Genomic DNA, 21,232 nt, shown 5'->3' on the forward strand with positions numbered 1-21,232 from the left:
GCAAACCTGCCTGGAAAGAGACGGGGTGGTTGATCGCTGGGCCCTGAAGTGTTTTCACAGACCCAGCCGAGGGGCCCTCGGAGCCGCGTCTTCTCAGAGCGGGAAGGACAAGTCCGAGGGCCTCACCTCCCGGGCACGCTGCCCACCGGGGGCCCTCGCCCGACTGCGGCCCGGCGTGTGCTCCTGCTGACCGTGGCCGGGCGTCCGCGCCTGATGACCGCGGCCCCCTGGTGTCCATGCCTGCTGACTGCGGCCGGGCCTCTGCGCCTGGTAACCACAGCCCATTGTCCACGCCTACTGACCGTGGCCCGGTGTCCATGCCTGGTAACCACAGCCCATTGTCCACGCCTACTGACCGCGGCCCGGCCTCCGCGCCTGCTGACCGTGGCCCAGTGTCTGTGCCTGGTAACCAGGACCCATTGTCTGCGCCTACTGACCGCGGCCCGGCCTCCGCGCCTGCTGACCGTGGCCCAGTGTCCGTCCCTGGTAACCAGGGCCCATTGTCTGCACCTGCTGACCGCGGCCCGGCCTCCGCGCTTGCTGACGACGGCCCGTTGTCTGCGTCTGCTGACCGCTGCGTTGTGTTTCCCCTCAGCGTCCACTCGGCCCAGCGGCGGGAGCTGGGCGAGTTCACGGTGATCCACGCCCTCACCGGATGGCTGCCGGAGGTCATCACGCTGCAGTAGGTCCTGCGCTAAGTTGTCACTTCCGTTTTTATTTCTTCCCAGTGAGATTCCTTCAACTAAATTATTCTTAGTCAGAAAATTTCAGAAAATTTCAAGAAAGATCACATTTTACATAATGTTTTAGAGAATAACGTTTTACAGTATTATGTAAAATTCCCTGGGAATTTCACAGTAAATCTTGTTTCCTTATATATATTGTGAAGTTAATATCTAAATATCTGATTTACAAATATTAAAACAAGGACAATTACTTACTATAATAAAATATGTACAGATTTCCCTTTATACTTATATAGCTGTTACGCTTATTCCAATACAGAACAATAAATCAGCTTTTAATTAGCCACACATACCAGGAACTAATAGTAATCCTAAAATGGCTATTATACATCAGGTACTTTAGTATATTTTCTCTGAATTTTTAAGAAAGGACTGTCTTATCTAATCCTCCACATGGCACATCAGCTGAGTATAGAGTCTTCCCCTTTTTAAAAGGAGGAAACTGCAGGCCAGAGCTGGACTCGTAAAGCCACACCCGCTGCCAGTGGAGGCGGTGAGAGCTGACCCAAGTCTTTCTAGTTGCTCTGTCCACAGCCTTTCTCTCACGTAGCACTAGATTTTTAGAGATTGCTTGCTGTGCCCAGAAATAGTTCTTGGAAAGGAAAAAATGGAAGAGAGACACCATTTAGTGTTATGCTTATTTAAAATTTTACAAATGGATTTATTTAATACAGAAAATTTACAAACACAGTTTGATCATTTCACCAATATTTCTTTGCATTGGCACTTGGAAATTAGTCAAGTTAAGGTGCATAGAAAATAACTGTAACAGTCCGTCTCCACATATTATCAGTGCACATTCTGATTCTTCCAAGACAACCACAGCCGCGGTCATCTGCTTGGATCCCCTCTGACCTTTGGCTGATGTTGGGAAGCTGTATTAGTCAGGGTTATCCAGGAAACTGAACCAACAGGAGACATATCATAGGAATTGGCTCGCACAGCTGAGGATGAGCACGTCTGAATTCCACAGGGCAGCCACAAGCTGGATGGCCAAGGAAGGTTTCCAGTGAATTCCCCAGGAGAAGCTGACTGGCTGAAGTGAGATGGAAATTCTCCCATCGGACTGTTGAGATCATCGCTTCTCCTTTAAGGCCTTCAGAGATAGGACAAGACTTCTCTCCTTGCTGAGGGTGGTCTCCTCCATTGAGTTCAGATGTCATCAGCCATAGACGCAACCACCTGACTGATGATTGAAGTTCACGGAAAGGGCCTCCCAGTAACAAGGAGACCAGGGCTTGCTTGACCAACAGCTGGACACCACAACCTGACCAAGTTGACACGTGAACTCAACCATCACAGAAGTTCCCAGGGGAGATGGCCCTAGTAGCTTGGAGTCTGTCATCTAAAACATCTTCTCAAAAGGATAAATTAGCTGTGGTTTGGTTCAAATAAAACTATTTGCAGGGAAAATATTAAAAGATAGACACTATCCTCAAGGGAAGGAGTGCTGATCTTGGAATTACTTCTTAGTAATACCCAAGACAAGATTTCCTAACATAACGTGAACAATGTTAATGGGATAAGGTAGAAAGAGAATGAGACCAAAAAGGATGAATTTGCCTAAAACTTTTTCTTCAGTATTGAATGAAAGCTTAGAGATTTGCCTTAATTTCCCCTGTGAGTAGCTAGTACAGATACCAGAGGGATATATTATCCTTGTATGTATGTCAGAGGGTGGCAAAGAAACAACAGATCAGAATTATTCACAACTAGAAAATTAGAGATTTAGAAATTATGAATTGTCTTCCTAGATCATACAATCGATTGAAGACATTTATTTATTTTCAAAATTATAAGAGAATCATTTTAATAATTAACAATAATAAACTTTTAAAGGATTTTAGATATTCAATTTACATGAATTCATAGTTGCTTATGAAATGCCTACAAGAATGATGTAAAGAAAGAGCCTTAACTTTTAAGTCAGAATTATACAGCGCTAGACTTCATTTGTGACATTTCCAGTTTTAAGCTATGTGACTTTTGCAAGCCATCTCACTTCCCTGGGCCCCAGTTTCTTCACCTGTAAAATGGGGATAAATAAGACCTGCCCTAAATGGCTGTTCTGAAGATCGAGTCCACAGAAGTGTCGGGCAAAGTCCGTGGACCTGAGCCTTCAGTGGCGCCTGGCTTTGAAGGGAAGGAAAGGAGGGCCAGGGGCCTTGAGGAGAGAAGCACAAGAGCATTGGGGAGTGGGTGGTTCCCCTCCGGGAAGCGTGGAGCGTGCCTGGGAAGGCCCTGGGCCTCCGCCGTGCCTGGTTTTACGAGGTCAGGGAGAATGAGGGTCCTATATTTTCGAACTTGTCTGACTACTGATTTTTTTATGTGAAAGTCAGTTACAAACGACAGTGTTTTGTGGCATCTCCAACTTCCTGTCCATTCTCCAGGGGAGCACCTCGGGGAGACACTCCCTGCTGTCTTGTCGAGTTGGCCTCGTCTCTGATGTTTTCCTAAAATGAACAGTTTTACCATTCGAAGCAGTCATAAAATGCCTTCTTACCTCTGTGATAATAGAGATGCGTCAGACCACCGCACACCTCTAAATGCGGGCGTGGAACAGAGCTCCTGTCCCGTGCCTTTACGTAACTTATTTGCCAATGACTTTCAAATTTCCATCTCCATGCCTGATTGACTTCTGAACTCCAGAAAATATACACATCTGCCTAACGGATACAGTCATGGGCATGTCATAAATGTATTTCAAAATTCAAATACCCAGAAATGAACTCCCGATTCTCACCCTCTAAAGCCGGTACCTTGCCTAGAATGTCATCCAGCACCGTGTCCCCCCCGTCCCCAAGCTAAAAGCTCGACGTCCTCCCGATCCGTTTCCTCCACCTCTCCGATGTCACCCTGCCTCCTCCGCTTGTTCCCAGTCCGCCCACTTCTCTACAGGCTGTCACCACATCCCAGCTTGATCATGCCATCGCTGCGCGCTCCGACTGACGGATCGACCACCCCCTGTAGGAAAGCCTCCCCAAGGCCGTCAGAAAAACCTTCTAAACTGTCAGTCTGGTCGTGCCACTCCCCTTGCTTGAAGCCTTCCGGGCGCTCGCTGTGGCTCGTGGCAGGGTTGGGACTCCTCCTGCGTCTCCAGGCCTGTGCACTGCAGGACCCTCGCCCTCGCCGGCCACCCGCACAGACCGAGCCCGCGTCCGCGGTGCTTTCCTTCTGCTGTGTGAACGCCAGCCAGGTCTCACCGTGCTTGGCTGTCACCATCCAACCTGAGTCAGCCCTTCCCCAGGTCATGCCATATCCTATGTCCGCTCTTCATTTTCATCTTGAAAGTTATTGCTAGTCTCTCTCTGGCCTTCTCCGTGTCTCTGTCTGTCTGTCCCTCTCTCTGCCCTCACCCGGTCTCTCTCGTGATTGTCTCCATCCACCGTAACGGAAGTCCGTGAGAGCAGGGACCGTGCGTGCTGAGAACAGCGACTGAGTAAGTGGGTGAGCAGTTCACAACGGGCAAGGAGCTACACCTGAGGTATGGGACAGAGTCTTGGGAACTCCAGGCAGGAACCCCTGGCCCTAAATATCCTGGAAAGTAATGCTTGAACCAAACTTCAGAGGATCAGATGCAGCAGGTGCAGCTGACTGCTGTGGGGACGCCGGCTGAGAGAAGGAAGCACAGCACGGAGACGTGGGGGGCAGGGCTGGTCCTGGAAAACCATGGCTCTGCCGGGCTGGGTGATGGGCCACCGATTCCCGGGGCGGGGACGTCTGAGCGGGAGGGCAGAGGGGCCCGTCCAGGAGTTCGCCCTATGGAGGTGGACGGTCAGGGAGGCAGGAGGATGGGCTTAGCACAGTTGTGCTTTTGCAAGATGCAGGGAGCCGGGCACATGCGGTGTCAGGGCGCAGTTGACTGGGGGCTTCTGCAGAGGAGGGGGCAATGCCAATGAGAGAAGGGAGGACCAGCGTGCAGGGCAGACCCCAAGGGCAGGGGGCTGCACCTGGTGAGGGTCTTCAGGAGAGCAGGGGGTCTTTCTCAGGCTTCTGACATGGGTGAGAAGCAGTGCGGTGCTACGGGACGTTTTTGCTTTCCTTCTGTCTTTCCTTCTGGGCAGATGTCTAGCTGGTGATTGTGGACAAGGGCCTAGAAGTCAGGAGAGGCCTGAGCTGGAGCTAGTGGCGTGGGGGAGTGTCTGCGCAGATGAGCGTGAGGCAGGGCTGCACCAACCGAGGGAGAGCTCGGAGGTGTAAGGACCGGCGGCCAGCGGGGAGCGCCCTGGAGGCTACTCCACGTCTCCACAGTGGGCAGAGGAGGAGGGTCCCCGGGGGTCTGCAAGTAATTCCCACACCGACAGAGAGGAAAGCAGGAAAGAGCCGTATGTGACGTCTCAGGAGGACAGAAAGGGGAGCACAGGCTTCTGTCGGCCCACTGAGGGGCCATGCCGGACACGGGCGACACGGGAGCAGCGTGGACGGGCAGCCCCATGACCTCGGGGCGAGGCATGCTTTGGTCTCTTCATATCCACAATGCTCAGCCCACAGTAGGCACTCAATAAATGCTTGTCAAAGTGATGAATGTCTGTACGTTTTTAATTAGAGAAGTTGTAGGTTTACAAAATAATCACGCACAAAATACAGGATTCCCATATGCCACCCTATTATGAACATCTTGCATTGGCCTGGTACATTTTTCACAATTGATGACAGCTCATTTTTATAATTGTACCATTATCTATTCGTTTATCTTAGGGTTCACTGTTTGTGTTGTATAGTCGCATGGAATATTCCCTTTATTTTTATTCTAGTAACACATAAAATTTCCTCTTTTAACTACATTTAAATATAGACTCCAGTGCAATTAATTACATTCACAATGTGCTATCAGCGCCACTGTCCATTAGCAAAATGTTTCCATTGCCCAAAGAGAAACGATACATTTTAAGTTGAAACTCCCTATTCCCTTTCCCTGATGTGTTTTTAACTAACAACTGAATTAACTGCTGAACTCCATTTTGTGAAATGTCAGGCTGATTTTCTGTCAGTAATTTCTTGACATAGAGTGAAAAGCTTCATTTATTGATGCTTCAAGTTGACCGTGGTGTCTTTTCTCCAAGCCCGGGTTATGCAGACAAAGTTTGGGAGCTCTTGAAAGAAATACTGCCCGAGTTTAAGCTGCCAGAAGAGCCCAGATCTGAAAGCAAAACAACGGAGATGGATACCAAGTTAAAAGAAGGAGGAAAAGAAGGGAAAGAGGGAAAAGAAGGGAAAGACTTCAAACTGGAGAGTTCACAGACCACACTCAAAGGGCCAGAGAAAAGTGAAAAAGGTGCAAAGGGTAAGATCTTTTATATCAAAATGCTATTCCATATGGATTCTGTGATAAATGTTTTACAGTCATTGTTAAATTTAATGCCTCTTTTTTGCCATTATTATTTCTTAAGTGTTATGAAAGCAGGCATGCGATTGGGGTGCTTCCTTTCTAGGATTTTAGAATTTGTAAAGACGTTTACTTTATGCTGATAATTGCTCCAAATGATGCTTCATTTGAAAACGAAAGGCAATTCTCTGCTTGATGATAACTAAATATGGTATTAATATTGGAAGAGACATTGAGTTTCCACTTTCCATCAATCACACCTTTCTAATATGGCATATGTAGGGTGGAATGACTAAGAAGAAAGTCATCCTGGTTTTTGTTTCAGGGAGTGTGAACTGGACAAAGATTAGATTATGGATTGCCAATAACTTATTGTTGGGTGGAAGTTCAAATCTGAAGAGATAATCATTTCAAGTTATTTTACAAAGTTCAAGATCATTTCTCTTTATAAAGTGGGTAATACATCAATTAATTATGTATTGTGTATCTTCTCTAAAATATTTCATGTAGCTCAGTTTATGAACATTAATCCTCGCATAGTGAAGTAGAACTAAATATACCAGGAAACAAGCACTGAGAGTCCTTGTCTACTTGATAGCCTCTTTCAATGATCCTTCGAATATTCATGTTTTATAAAACACCAGTATTTTCTCAGAATTATTTCCCACCATGATCTTGTCCACTGGCATTTCCCACAACATATGTACAGAATTTTTACCTTAGTTCTCCTACAAATATAGCAAGGCCACGTCCAGTTGTCCTGCCATAGGTCCCTCGCAGGATGACCATTGCACATTAGCATGGGAAAGAGAGCAAATGAGGCTGATTCAATTTGTTTTACCAAGTGTTTCCAAATTTGATTGATTCGAGAAGCCCTTCCTCATGTCTCACAAATCAACATCTATCTGTCCATCCATCCATCCATCCATGCGTGGAAATACACTGCTTGCTGAGAGAGGGCCAGCAGTGTTCCAGGAACTGGGCCTAACTTGGTGAACAAAATGAGTAAGGAGCTTACCTCCTGGAGCTTCCAGCCTAGTGGAGGAGACTAACACTAATTAGGAAATTATGCACGTACATCTGCATACTAGAACACGAGCCCTGAAAAGAAGTACAGGAAGCTCTGGTTGGTGATGTGGGGCATGAGAAAGAATTCCTGAAGGATGCCTGAGCTGAGTTTGCAGAGAAGAGAAGGAACTACCTAAGGGGAGGAGCAGAGGAAATAGCAGGTGTAGGTGTAGAGACAGTGGGGCAGAAGGAGGGCTGTGGGGTGCTGCAGGACCCAGCAGAAGGTGTGTTTAGCTGGAGGAGAGGAAGTAAGTGGTACAGTGGCTGGAGGTGTGGGCAGGAAGGAGAGTCTACCAACTCCTCCGTCAGGTGGAGAACATTGATGTTGATCATGAGTAATCGACAGCCTATGAAGATTTGCATTTTCAAAAGATCACTCTGCTTTTTCTGAGCAGAAAGGCACGGAGGGGCCTTGGGGTGGCCAGTGACACAAGTGGCTAGAGGAAAAGCAGTCTGGAGACTGTTCTTTCAGCTTGGATCGGCAGTGGTGGTGGCTTGGAGCAGGGACTAGGTGGCTACAGTGGAGATGCAGGTCGTGAATGATTTGAGAGAGGTGAAAAACGGCAGGGCTTGTCGAAGATGAGTCTTGGGATTCTGACTTGCAGAGCAGATGGACAGTGGTGCCTTTCCTGAAAGGGGCTACTAAAAATGAATGGCTGTGTTAGGGGGACCACCAATGATTGTGAGCATGGTGGATCTGAGGGGCCTTTAAGACAAACGGAATTTTTCCTGCCAAGAGTTCTCGTCTGGGTGACACATGCATGCTAAATTAAACCATAATTAGATTTCCCAAGAAGTCAGTGTAGAGTGAGAAGTGTGGGGAGTGTGAAGCCTGAAGAAAGTCAGCATTTGAGCATCAGCAGTGAAATGAGCTGGCAGAGAGGCTGAGGGACGGCTGGAGAAGCGGGAGAGCGTGCTGGCTGGAGTCAAGGAGGAGAGGGTTGCAGAGTCCCAGAGATTGTCTGCACCAAATATCGTTGAGAGCTGCAGGGCCCTGAGACTCCCCCGGATGCTGTGATTTGGAGGCCGGGAGCACTGGTGAGTGCTGGGCGCAGGAGGCCCCTGGGGAAGGCTGGGGAGGAGGGTGGTGGTGACACGATGGACAATCTGAGAAGCTGCGCTGGAAGGTGGACACCTTCAGGGAACGGGGGACTCAGGGAACGCTTCTTTTTTTAATTTTTAATTTTATTTAATTCTTTTTTTTTAAAAAAAGATACATAGATCACAAAAAAATGTTGCATTAAAAAATATAAGAGGTTCCCATGTAAGAGGCTCCCTTTTCTTTTTAGTTTAGTGAGGAAGCATGGGGTGTTTCTAAGGTTGGGTAGGAGTAGCCACCGGAGGTGCTGGCGTAACGTGAGCTTCCTGAGAGGCAGGGGAGGGGGCTTCCGAGCCCAGGTGGACCCAGGTGGGGCCAGCCACCCCTCCTTTCTAACGGGCAGCGCAGGGCACAGGGGAGGACGGAGGAGACAGGCGGTGAACGGGTTTGGTAAAGGGAAGTCGAGGGCTTCCGATGGAAGGGTTTTTCCTCCTCTGTTGACGGGCAGCCTGGCTGAGCTGAGCGCGAGGCGGGGGCGGAGGTAGATGCTTGCAGATTTAAAATAGACGTGGCAGAGGTTTGCCACGAGGGGACGGTCATCCCCGGCAGGAGTCGGCTGGCACGCTCACGGGCGGGGTTTGCCGTGCGGGTGGGATGAAGCCCCAGGGACAGCCCTCGAGGCAGAGGATTAGCGGAACACTTCGGCCAGCGCAGCTGCAAGCCGTCCAGATTCCTTCGAGAAACAGGACAGACTTCTCTATAACGCTTATTATATACAAAGTTATTTGTAAATTTTGAATTCTGAGTAGGAGTATTAGGTTTTTAAAGTACCAATTCAAAATATGAAATCATATCTCATATATTGCTGCCCAAAGCTGGTTTTATTATGTCAAATATTTGTAGAAGATACCTAAAATTCTGATCAACAATTTTTATGCTTGTTTCCCAGCTAAATGTTTCACCTTAGGTTTGGAATTATTGTTATCTATACTTTCATACCTAGCATTGGTATTACATCCACTATGAAAGCTTGATGTGACACAGTTTTACACATTTTTAATGTCAGAGTTTCTTTATACAAATTAAACAGAGAATCTAATCTAAACAAATGGTGATACAAAGTTAGGAGATGATGCAGAAGATCAAATGGCAGAAATATGTTGTTTCTGTTTCAGAACTGGAAAGGATTTATTAGGGGATAAAAACTCAGGGAAAATTTTTTAAGTGTAGAGAAGATATGTTTCACAGTAGCTATTCTGTATATCTAAATCTATCATCCACTTGCCTAGCAATTGATCTATTGATCTATCTTTCTGTGACTGGGAATTCAAATGGTGGGGACGGTTCTGGGAGCAAGGGTTTATTACACAGCCACACTGACAGTAAAATGTAGGTCAGTGGATTTGGATGCTAAGCCTTAGCAGAAGATGTTTTGGAGACGGAAAACTGTGTTTCCTTGACACAGAGTCCCCAAATAATTAATACCTAAAAAAATACATATTTAGAAGTCAATCTTAAGACGTGATTTGCTGTTTTGTGTTTTGTGTTTTAGAATGAGGAAATTAACTAGGCACTGTAATATTTGTGGAGAAATTCTATTCAAATGATTATCTCCATGAAATATTAATTTATGTGGAGTAGAAAATTGTTTAAAACGTGGCTTGTCTTTCATAGCACTAAGCTTCCTCTTGCTCTATTTTGGTGTTTCCTGTTGGAGGGGAGTGTTGTCTCAGGGAACCCGTGACTCTGGTTTCAGCTCTGAATAGTGCTGTTACTTTGGCCCTTGTGCCGTATGTTGACTGAATAAGTACCTGAGGCTGGGGCTTTGTGGTTAATAGATTTATTACAATGTTTTGGCATGTTAGAGAAAGCAGATACAAAGGACCCCGGGAAGAAGAAAAGTAAAGACGGAGAGAAGGAGAAGGAGAAGGAGAAGGAGAAGGAGAGATTCAAGCTGTCGCTCCACAGCTCCCGGCTCTCCTCGGAGGCGCAGTACTCGGCGCAGTCCTTGTCCGACTGTAAGTGTGGCCTCGCTGGCCCCGCTGGCCCCGCTGGCCCGCGCCCTGCCCGCCCTGCTGGGAGGCCTGCAGGCTTGAAGCCCTGTTCCTGCCTGGAAACACCCAGCCACGCCGGCCACGGGCGCCCCAGCTTGGGCCCAGCAGCGCGGCCCCCTGGACGGGCCTGGGTCTGCTGCGCAGCCTCAGGCACCTGCGCCTATGCCCGGTCCTTCCGAGCCGAGCCGTGAGACGGTGGCCCCTGCCGGCAGGAGCCGCCCCTGCCCCGGCGCCCCCGGCCCCGACCCCCCGCAGCCCTGGGCGCGTGGCTGTGGAGGCCGCGTCCTCCCAGTGGAGACCCCCGGCTCCTGGGCCCGTTCCCAGCCCCGCGGCGCAGGGCCCTCCCGGGGGGCCACATGTCCGCGGAAGGCCCCGCCCGCCGCCCTGCACCCCTGCGTGCCCCCCGCCCGTGGGCCTGCAGCCCTGCCCTGTCCTCGCAGAGGGCGCCCGAACGTCGGCCCTCAGCGCACGGCCGGGAGCTCGGCTTTGGCCTCTGCCTCCGCTCCCTCTGGTAGATTTTCACTGTCTTCTTCCTTGGTACGGGAACATTTTGATAATGATGCCTTTTTACTCTTACAGAAACACATCTGGTGGCTGTAGAGACAACGGCCACTACTCACTGTATTTTTTAAAAATTTTTATATTTTTATCAATTGAAATATATCACTGATAAATCAGCATACATAAACAATAAATGTATAATAGTTGTGAACTTACAGAACAAACATAAATAACATCAAACAAACATATATAACATCTCACCCTACCACCAATAACTTGCATTGTTTTCAAACCTTTTTAACTAATGATTAAAGAGCATTGTCAAAATATTACCACTAAACAAAGTATTTTCCCCCAACCAATTCGATTATTACCTTTATATCATTTATATATGAACATACATAAACAATTAGTTTATAGTAAAAGTTGTGAAGTTACAAAGCAAACACACAAAACATCATCCAGGGGTCCTATATATCAACCCTGCACCAACACCTTGCGTTGTCATGAGATATTTGTAACAAACTATGAAAGTACACTGTCAAAATCTTATTACTAATCACAGTCCTTATCTTACATTTGGTGTGTTTTGCCCCCAAACCACCCTATTATTATTTTTAAAATATATTTTTTATGACAGAAGTTGTAACCCTATAAAACAATCATGCACATGTGCAGAATTCCCAAACAACACCCCTCCATCAACACACCACAATGTGCTGTGTCATTTGCTACAGATAAAATAATATCATCTGATTATTGCCATGTCCGTAGTGCACATTTGTCTCAGATTTTCCATACTGCCTCAGTATCAACACAGTACATCTTTTGCATAGATGAAAGAATATTATATTATTACTACTAACCACAGGTAATAGGTCACTCCAGCTGTATTTTTCCCATGTTTCTCCACATTCCCAACATCCTACAGTAGTGATATATATTTGTTCTAGCTCACAAAAGACACTCTTGCATCTACCATCAACCACAATTCTTACCCCCCTCTTGGTTTACTCTGCTATCCAGTTCCTAGATTATTCTCAAGCATTCTGTCAACTGGCATTTACATAACTAGTCTACCACTTTCAGTCATATCCCCATTTATAAACTAGCTGTTATTCACTGTGTGTTACCATCCACTCTGTACATTTCCACAATTTTACAGTAAAGCTATTTAAAACTTCTACATACATTAAACATCAGTAGTCCACTCAATCCTTCTCTTATCTCCTTTAAGAATCCACCACCTACCACCAGGTCTTGAAGATATTTTCCAATAATTTCTTCTAGAAGTTTTATGGTTCTTGCTTTTATTTTTAGTTTTTTGATCCATTTTGAGTTAATTTTTGGAACAGGAGTGAGATAGGGGTCCTCTTTCCTTCTTTCAGCTATGGATGTCCAATTCTTTCAGCATCATTTGTTGAATGGATTGTTCTGCCTGAGCTGTGTAGGTTTGACAGGCTAGTCAAAAATCATGTGAAGGTCTGTTTCTGAACCATAAATTTACTTCCATTGATCTATCGTGTCTGTCTTTAGGCCAGTATCATGGTGTTTTTTCCACTGTAGGTAGGCATTATGATTTAAAGTCTGGAGATGAGGGTTCACTTTCCCTTTTTATGATGTTCCTGGCTATTCAGGACTCCTTACCCTTCCAAATAAATTTAGTGATCATGTTTTCAATTTTTTCTTTAATGCTGGTACAATTTTTATCAGGATTGTATTAAATCTGTATATCAATTTGAGTAGACTTGATATCTAAATGATATGTAGTCTTCCAATCAATGAGCATGGAATATTCCTCCAGTTATTTAGGGCTTTTTTGATTTCTTTTAACACTGAGTTGCAGTTTTCTGAATACAAGTGCTTTACATCTTTAGTTAAATTTATTCCTGACTATTTGCGTTTTATATGTCATATTTTCTTTTCACCACTCTTTTGACACTTTCAGTTACTTTTATTGATATAATCTTTATTTCTAGACTCTCTTCCAGGCCCCTCTCTTTTTTTTTTCTTTTCTTTTCAGGTTCTTGCATACCCTTTAGTATTTCCTGAAATTCTGGTCTCTTGCTTAGAAATTCTCTCAGTTTCTGTTTATTTGTGAATATTCTAATTTCACCCTCATTTTTGAAAGACAGTCTTGCTGGATATAAGATTCTTGGCTGGAAGTTTTTCTCTTGTAGTATCTTAAATATATCAGACCACCGTCTTCTTGCCTCCATGGTTTCTGGTAAGAAATCAGCACTTAATCTTATTGGATATCCCTTATATATTATGCATTGCTTTTCTCTTGCTGCTCTCAGAATTCTCTCTTTGTTTTTGACCTTTGACATTTTGATGAGTATGTGTCTTGGAGTTGGTCTATTTGGATGTTTTTGGATGGGAGTACACTGTGCTTCTTGGACCGGGATATCTATGTCCTTCAATAGGGTTGGGAAATTTTCTACCATTATTTCTTCAAATATTCCTTCTGCCCCTTTTCCCTTCTCTTCTCCTTAAGGGACACCCATGACACCTATGTTTGCATGCCTTTTGCTGTCATTTATTTCCCCGAGGCCTTGTTCAATTTTTTCCGTTCTTTTCTTCATCTGTTCTTTTGTATTTTCACTTTCAGAGGCCATTTCTTCAAGCTCATAGTCCTTTCTTCTGTCTCCTTAAATCTGCTATTATATGATTCCAATTTTTTTTTAAATTTCATTGATTGCACCTTTCATTCCCATAAGATCTGCTATTTTTCTATGTATGCTTTCAAATTCTTCTTTGTGCTTATCCACTGTCTTCTTAATATCCTTAATCTCTTTAGCCATCTCATTGAATTTATTAAGGAGATTTGTTTGAACACCTATGTTTAGTTGTCTCAACTCCTTTATGTCATCTGGAGGCTTATCTTGTTCCTTTAACTGGGCCATAGCTTCCTGTTTCTTGGTGTGGATTGTAATTTTTTGTTGGTGTCTTTGCATCTGGCTTACTATTTTTTCTGGGTGTAGTTTTTCTCTTTAGTTTAGGGTTTCCTATCCTTTCTCCCTTGCTGGTTATGCAGTAGGAGCCAAGCATGTAGTTGGTGCTGTAAGCTGTGGAGGCTCAAGCTGCCCTCATTGCACCAGGGACCAGTGAAGCTTCTTCCAACTTTCTCCTTTGCCAGGGGTAGGGACAGAGTCACAGCTGTGTGGAATAATCCACGTGCAGGCCTAGACTGTAGTTGCCCAGAGAGACTGACAGAGCTTCACATCCCTTTCTCCCTTGCCTGGGGCAGGGATGGAGCTGCAGGTGTAGGCAACAATCTTCGCAGTACGGGTCCTAAGATGACCGCAGCTGCCCTGGTAGACTTCTGATTTTCAGTGTATGCCAGCCGAAGTTCCCTGCAGTTACCTGTATAGGCTGATGAAGGACTCCTCAGCCTCCTCCCTGCCAGAGGCGGGGCTGAAGCCTAGGCGGGCTGCAGGCTGATCTGCAGGAAAGAAACTGATTCCTGCAACACTGAGAGTTTCAGTCAGCCCGGCTTCCCCTCAGGCTGGGGCAGAGTCAGAATGGCGGCTACTGGCCTCTTTCTGACTTGGGCTGATTCTCACCCCACCTGTTCCCAGGGTTGTCTCTTAGCCAACCATGTCTCCCAATCAGTAGCTGAAATCGGCAGCCAACCATCCCCTCCTCCCCTGTTTCTGGGAAATGGAGCTTCTAATTCCCATCACAGAACAGCTCCTGGGGTGGCTCCTGCTGCCAGAGTAGGACAATCACCGGCCTCTGTGGCTTGGCCAGTAATTTCCCAGAGAGGCTGAACAAGTTCCCTGCAGCTTCCTCCTGCTGGAGGTGGCACTGGGGCCTAGGCTGGAGCTGCCATCTGACCTGGGTGGGAAGAAGCCTGGTCCCCACCAGCACTGGGATCCTCAGTCCTCCCCGCTTCCCCTCGTGCCAGGCGCGGAGTTAAGGTGGCAGCTCCCGGCCTCCTTCTGACCTGGACAGGCTCAAACTTTAGCTGTTCTCAGGATCATACTGTAGCCCACTGAGTTTCCTCATCATAGATGAAATTGGTGCCCCACCGTCTCTTCCTCCCCCATTTTGGAGATGTGAACTTTCAGTTCCAGCTGCGGGACAGCTCCCGAGGTGGCTTGTGCCTCAGTGGAGGATGGGCACCGACCTCCGGGGTGTGGAGCCTCTACTTACGAGTCTTCTCTGCAGATGGGCAGTCTCCTCCTTCTACTCCCCCAAGGACATTGCAGGGTGCTCTTCTGGTCTCCTGGAGCCCCCAAACAGGTGCTTCAGTAGCTCCAGAGAGCTCTGGGTGTTTGCTAACTGCCCTGTAGCGGGAGCTGACTCCAGGAGCTTCTTACTGCACCCCATCTTGCTGGTTGTCCCTACTCTCTGTATTTTAGTTCCACATGAAAGAAGGTTTTCTTGTTTAATGCCTTAAGCAGTTCTTTTTCATGGTTTCATGGTGGACAATATCACATTCCCAGAGTTACTGGGGACTGTGAAAATGGCTAACACGGTCTGAGTCTCTTTCTACGTGTATTTTTTACTGACCTTACAGTCAATGGCCATCTCAAGACCCCTCATGTGGTTCAGAGCTTGGGCTGTGGCCAGTCTGTGGGCTCCCCGGGAGAGCGAGGCCAGGCATGGCCACACCGCCTGCAGCCCGGGCCCTGGGCAGGGGCCCCTGGCAGGTGGGGTGAGGGCCGGAGCGCGCGCCGCTTCCTGGGGCACCCTCCGCCCGCCAGTGGCAGCCCCCAGCTGGAGCCCGCTCTCCATCTCCTGAGGAAGGGCAAGCTGCCCGCTGCCCCTCGGGCAAGCCCGGGAAGGCCCTTGGCGCCGCTGTAGCACGAGGCCTGCGTGAGCTTTCGGCCTTGCTCACACCTTAGAGGTGGAAGGACCGTGGCCATCCTGCTAGTGTGGCCGTGCACAACCCACACTCGTTTGGAAAAGAAAATAACATGACCTTTAGGTGAGTTACATTGGGTTTGAGATTAGATGCATAATATTTTATCGTTAATTTTGTGACCTCACTGAAAATTTGATATTAAAGTCCCTGTTTTATTTACTGTTGGAAAGTAGCATAGTTATCACAGCTGTCATTAAAATAAAATGGCACAGTTTTTAAAAGGTTGTTAAAAACCCAGGCTCTAAATGCAGAAAGCATGTAAGATTTATCTGCTGATGGACTGTGTCCCACACGTCCTCAGGTGCCCTTTCAAGTTTGCTCCCACTTTCCAGAGAAAGTGTGTCCCTTAAAGGGCTCGAGCTGCTGTACCCGCAGATGGTTCTGGCAGGCGGGGGACTCTTCCCCGACAGATGCCGGGACCAGGGCAGGGAGCACATTTCTGGAGGCGTTTAAAAGGCCCCTGCTCCTCTGTCCTCGCCCTGACATCAGCAGGCGGGTTCTGGGCCCCAGGCAGGCACGGGGAGCTGCGTGGGGGGCTGCGCGGGGGCTGCACGGTGCGCTTTCCACGTCAGACCCGTCACCTGCAGTCCGCCCACCAGAGCTCAGTCCTGGGGCCGCACGCGGCGGTGGGGAGGCTCGGGGACAGGGTAGCCAGGGCTGGCAGAGCAGACTGCGCCGAGCAGGTGCCCTCTCCTGGGTGCCAAGGAGCCCACGCACTGGTTCTCGTGTACGCAACACACTCACTGCCTTAATCCCCATCTCCTCCAGGCGACGCGTGGGCACGCTCACTCACACACTAATGCATGCACACAAACGCGTACTTCACACGAACACGGGCACACACACACAAATACGTGCACATGCTCCATGCACACTCACACATGCCCACTAACACACAAAAACATGGACACACACAAACACATTCACACACACTGATGCTCTCACACACACTCCCATGCACACTCACATACATTCCCACTAACATACTCACCAACACATGCCCAGTCTCACACTCACATGAACACACGCATTGTCACACACTCATGCACTCTCACACACACGGGCTAACACACTCCCACATATGCCCATGCACTCACATGTGTACACTCTCACACACTCAGATCCTCATGCATTCACACAAATACACACTCGCTCTCACACACTCATCTCCACTCAGCCCCAAGCGCCTCATTCACACACACGTAACCCAGGCGCTCGCACACTCGCTCCTGCCAGCCCCCGACCCCGTATGATGTTGAGAATAGAATGCGCGCAGGAGGGACCCCTCTTTGTGAGTGGAAACCCCTCGTCAGCAGGCGTCGTGGGCTTCTCGGAGGGCTTGGCGGGCACAGGGAGGCTCCGATGGTGCGTCGACTCTTCCTGTAGAGAAATCCCATGCCCTCTGTCTGCGTGATCTGGTCTGCCTTCTGGAAGGTTCTCTGTTGTCTGCCATCCTCCATGGTGACATCTGCAGAGAATGTCAGCAGAAGCCTTTCAGCCAGTGTTGGCTGGCCCGAGACTTGATGGAAGGCGCGACGAAGGAAGACCTTTCATGCCAGGCTCCCCGTTTCTTGGCAGTACAAGTCCTAGGACCCATTTGTCGACGTCTGCTCTGCTCTCTGCCAGCAGTTCCACACATCTGTGAACACATGTGATTGGCTACTTTGTCCATGGCTGCATGGACGCTGGTCAGGAGGGATTGGAGACCAAGGCCACACTCGTAACACGTCTTTGACATAAGACTGGGCAAACTGGTTTAATAAAGTTGTTTTTCTCTGCTGTTTTAGCACAAAGACTTTTTAGTCTTACCTCAGATTATTAGTGACCAAGAAACAATCAATTCTTTGATCTCAGAAATTTCTTATTTATTTTGGAAAATGGGAAATTCCAGCCCGAGCTCATCTCCAAGCCGAAATGCCTTGCTGATAGCAGACTCTGCATACTAGCTTCCTGGCTCTTTGTTTAGAGATGCAGGCTCACGAGGTAGGTGCAAGGACAACTTCTTCATTGTCACAGGGTCCGGATTTACACAGTGGTCAGCCCTGGCTCAGCGCTGACCCCACGTACAGGGGCACCTTTTCATTCTCACCTGTCTAGACTTACCCAATGGTCAGCTGTGGTGTAGCATTGACCTTAGGAGCAGGGACACCTTTTCATTGTCACTGGGCCCAGAGTTGCCCAATGGACCGTCATGGCATAGCATAGACCTTAGGTACAGAGGCACCTTTTCATTGTCACATTATCCAGTCTTGTCCAATGGTCAGCCATGGTGTAGCGCAGACCTTAGGAGCAGGGGCACCTTTTTACTGTCACTGGGCCCAGAGTTTACCTGATAGTCAGTGTAGCAGTTTGATATTGTTTATGAATTCCAAAAATAGATATTGGATTGTGTTTCTGTTCCTCTGGGCCTATTAGATTTTATTAATTTCAGAGGTTTCATTTTCACTTGATTAAATTATGATTAGGGCTTTGATTGGGCCACATCAGTAGGATGTTGAGTTTCTGCCCCCCTGGTGGGTAGGGACTCAGAGAGAAAACCACATGGCAGAGGACAGAGTTAAGTTTTGATCCTGGAGCCCCAGAAAGTACATACACAGGAGAAGAACACAGAGTAACAGAGATGACTCCATAGACATGGCAGAGGCCCTGGGAAGAGAGAGAGCCTGAGAATCTACAGCTGACCTTGACCAGAGCAGCTGAGCCCAGAGAGAAGTGAGCCTGGGAGAGAGGCGAGACTTACCCCAGTCTACAGCTGAGGTAGGAAGGAGCTGGGATCACAGGGTCTTAAGAGGAAAAGGCTGAACCTTGGCTGACATCGGCAGCCATCTTGCTCCAAAACACGACAGCAGACTTCGGTGAGGGAACTAACTTGCACTTTATGGCCTGTAAGCTCCTACCCCAAATAAATGCCATTAGAAAAGCCAACGGAATTCTGGTACTTTTGCATTAGCATCCCTTTGACTAACTAATACAGAATTTGGTACCAAGTGGGATCAGCTTTTGCAATTACCAAAATGCTGCAACAGTTTTATAAATAGGTAAGGGGTATTTTTTTGGAGAAAATGTGAGCTGCTTGATGAAAAAGGACTAGATTGCTTTAAAGAAACTGTTGGTAGTAATATCGAGCCTAAAGTTATTTTTGATAAGGCCTTGGAAGGAAATAATCAGGATTGAAAATGCAGTTATCTAGGAAAGACCTGTGGGAAGTCTTACTGTCTGATGGCCTGGACCCCTGCTTCCTGCATGCTAAACCAACAAGCTTCTTGAGAGAGCTGTGTGAATAAAACTGCTGTCATCCTGAACTAAAAGGGACAGCAGTGGGAGATATGGAAGGGAAAATGACTTTAAGAGGAACACCATGGAAGCTGAGATCTGGAGTTAGGACATCTCCTTGGGCCAAGAGAGGAACCCACCTGTGTGTACAGAGAGGGTGAGTTTGCCCCAGCAGTTGAAGAGGGTGAATATTTCTGCCCACTGTTCAGGGAGAGTTTTGCTGCCCCAGGGTACAGAGAGGGTGGAGCACATTCCCCAAGGATTAGGGAGTGTAAGGTCGACACCCCATAGGTCTGAGAGGGGTGGGCCTGTCCCCCATGGATTAGGGAAAGCCAGGTCGCCAACTCATTGTTCTGAGAGGGTTGGACCTGTATGCCAAACGTTACGGAGGGTGTTGTCTTCACTGTTCTAGGGGTGTTGAGACTCCATCCCAAAGATTGGGTAAAGTGTGGTCTGGTGATGTCCACTCCACCTCTATATTGAGAGGGGGCTTAGATCCCACATGGTTGATAGATGCAATTCTCCTGCTTGCAGTTGTAGGCATTCTCAGTTCTCTGGTGTGGTGGTTGATCATCTTCACTTCTCTGTTAGCCAACCTGTGCAAATCCAACAAACTGGAGAGTAGAAGCTGCAACTCTGCTGAGGCTCAGGGCCCAAATGGCACATGGCCAGTCCAGAGATTGAAGTCTCCTGGGTATACAACAACCCCAGTGCCAACCACAGGTTCAGTAAAAGTGACAGAAGAGCAATGTGTAGAAAGCTCACATCTGAGTCCAATTCCATCACACTCAGGAACACAAATTCCAAAGTGGGGCCCACTGACAAGGCCCTGAACTCCAGAGCCAACTGCCATGATCATAGAACCTGTGTGTCTCCAGTACCTGGGGTTCTATCTACTTTGGCTGTCTCTGGGATCCTGCTGAGGTGTGCGTAAGCATGACCCCTCTGATGACCCCCTGACTCTTTTTTGAAGACTCTTAGCCATATAAACTCATTCGTCTTTACCATTTACCCCCTTTTATTCAATGTCTTTTTCTAGTTGCATCATTATTTAGTGATTGGTAGTAATCCCTTGGCACCAGAGAGGCTCATCCCCGGAGTCATGTCCCATGGTGCAGGGAAGGTAATGCATTTACATGCTGAGTTTGGCTTAGAGAATGGCCACATTTGAGCAACATGGAGGCTCTCAGGAGGTAACTGTTAGGCACCCTGTAGTTCTAGGCCTAGTTCAAATTTCAGGCACACAGGCTCATAAGCATAGTCATCAGTATAAAGGGCTCATCACTGGAACATCCTTTTTCACTGGTCTTTGCCCTTGCACTTGGGGATTGTTGCTGTTCCATTGGGGAATATGACAGAGTTCCCCTAGCTAGAAAATCAGTACTCCCTCAGTTGTCATTTGTAACTGTAACTACTATGAAAATACCCAACATATATCCGAACATTTTTATGTATCCTATATGCATGCCCTGGAAAACTCCCTCCCAGCCATGTGCCCCCATCTTAACATCCCTCATCAGAGTTCCTCCCCTGCATAGTTGAACCCCTTTGTAGTCCAAAACTTCTTAAAAAATGAAGCCTAATATATTGCCAAGTTCAATTAATAGGAAAATGAAATAGTAGTGATAGGTTTAAAGATTAGAAATATTATATACTAATTTAGAAAAACTAAAATAAAGTAAAAATAAATTGGGGTATTAAAAAATGAGAAATATCATAAAACTTTGTTTTTGACCTTTTGTCTTTTATCACTGTAATGGGTGTTGCCCTGTATGTACAGTGGCAAGGCAATTTCTTTCATTTCTTCCTCAGTGTCTACATGTTTTTTTTTCTAATTTTAAATTTGTCTTCAAAAAATCACAGTAAAGTCATAGGGGGCTCCCATATATCCAACATCAAACCCTTTTCCCCCTTCCCCAACAATGATCTTTTTACATATTTATGTTATATTTGCTGCAGCTGATATACAGATATTGAAACATAGCTATCAAACATGGTTCCATTTTTGTTTACATTGTGGTTTATATTTTAGACTGTACAATTTCCCTCAATTGCATTAATGCTTATTTTCTATTTATTAGATTTTTTTCTTTTTGTACCATTTTGAATTCCTTCTCTTTTTCCATCTGTATGTATTTTTCAGATATTTTTTTTGTTGCTATCATAGGGCTTAAATTTCACATCCTAAATCTGTAGCAATCACATCTGATGAGGTATGAACTTAAGTAGCGTACACATACCCTGTTTTTTATGAAAATTATTCTTTATTTTTATTATTAAATTGCCTTTTTTAAAAAGATACATAGATCACAAAAAACATTACATTAAAAAATATAAGAGGTTCCCCCTGGG

General features: G+C 46.8%; 1 protein-coding gene across 12 annotated transcripts in view; it reads left to right on the forward strand.

Moving 5' to 3' along the window:
- The window catches only part of ADGB (androglobin), a 193,047-nt gene that overhangs the window by 73,455 nt on the left and 98,360 nt on the right, over nucleotides 1-21,232 (forward strand). For 9 of the 12 annotated variants that reach the window (XR_011650164.1, XM_058307617.1, XM_058307606.1 and 6 more), the window contains exons 7-9: nucleotides 596-682; nucleotides 5,810-6,030; nucleotides 10,045-10,197. Coding sequence is in view for 11 of the 12 variants with exons in the window: in XM_058307617.1 (XP_058163600.1) it covers nucleotides 596-682; nucleotides 5,810-6,030; nucleotides 10,045-10,197 (461 nt within the window). In the remaining variant the exon portion in view is untranslated. Of the gene's footprint in view, nucleotides 1-595; nucleotides 683-5,145; nucleotides 5,237-5,809; nucleotides 6,031-10,044; nucleotides 10,198-21,232 lie in introns of those variants that run through there. The other 3 variants (XM_058307618.2, XM_058307611.1, XM_058307610.1) reach the window with 3 other exon arrangements.

Source organism: Dasypus novemcinctus, chromosome 11 (genome assembly GCF_030445035.2).
Source record: "Dasypus novemcinctus isolate mDasNov1 chromosome 11, mDasNov1.1.hap2, whole genome shotgun sequence".
Classification (NCBI taxonomy): Eukaryota; Metazoa; Chordata; class Mammalia; order Cingulata; family Dasypodidae; genus Dasypus; species Dasypus novemcinctus.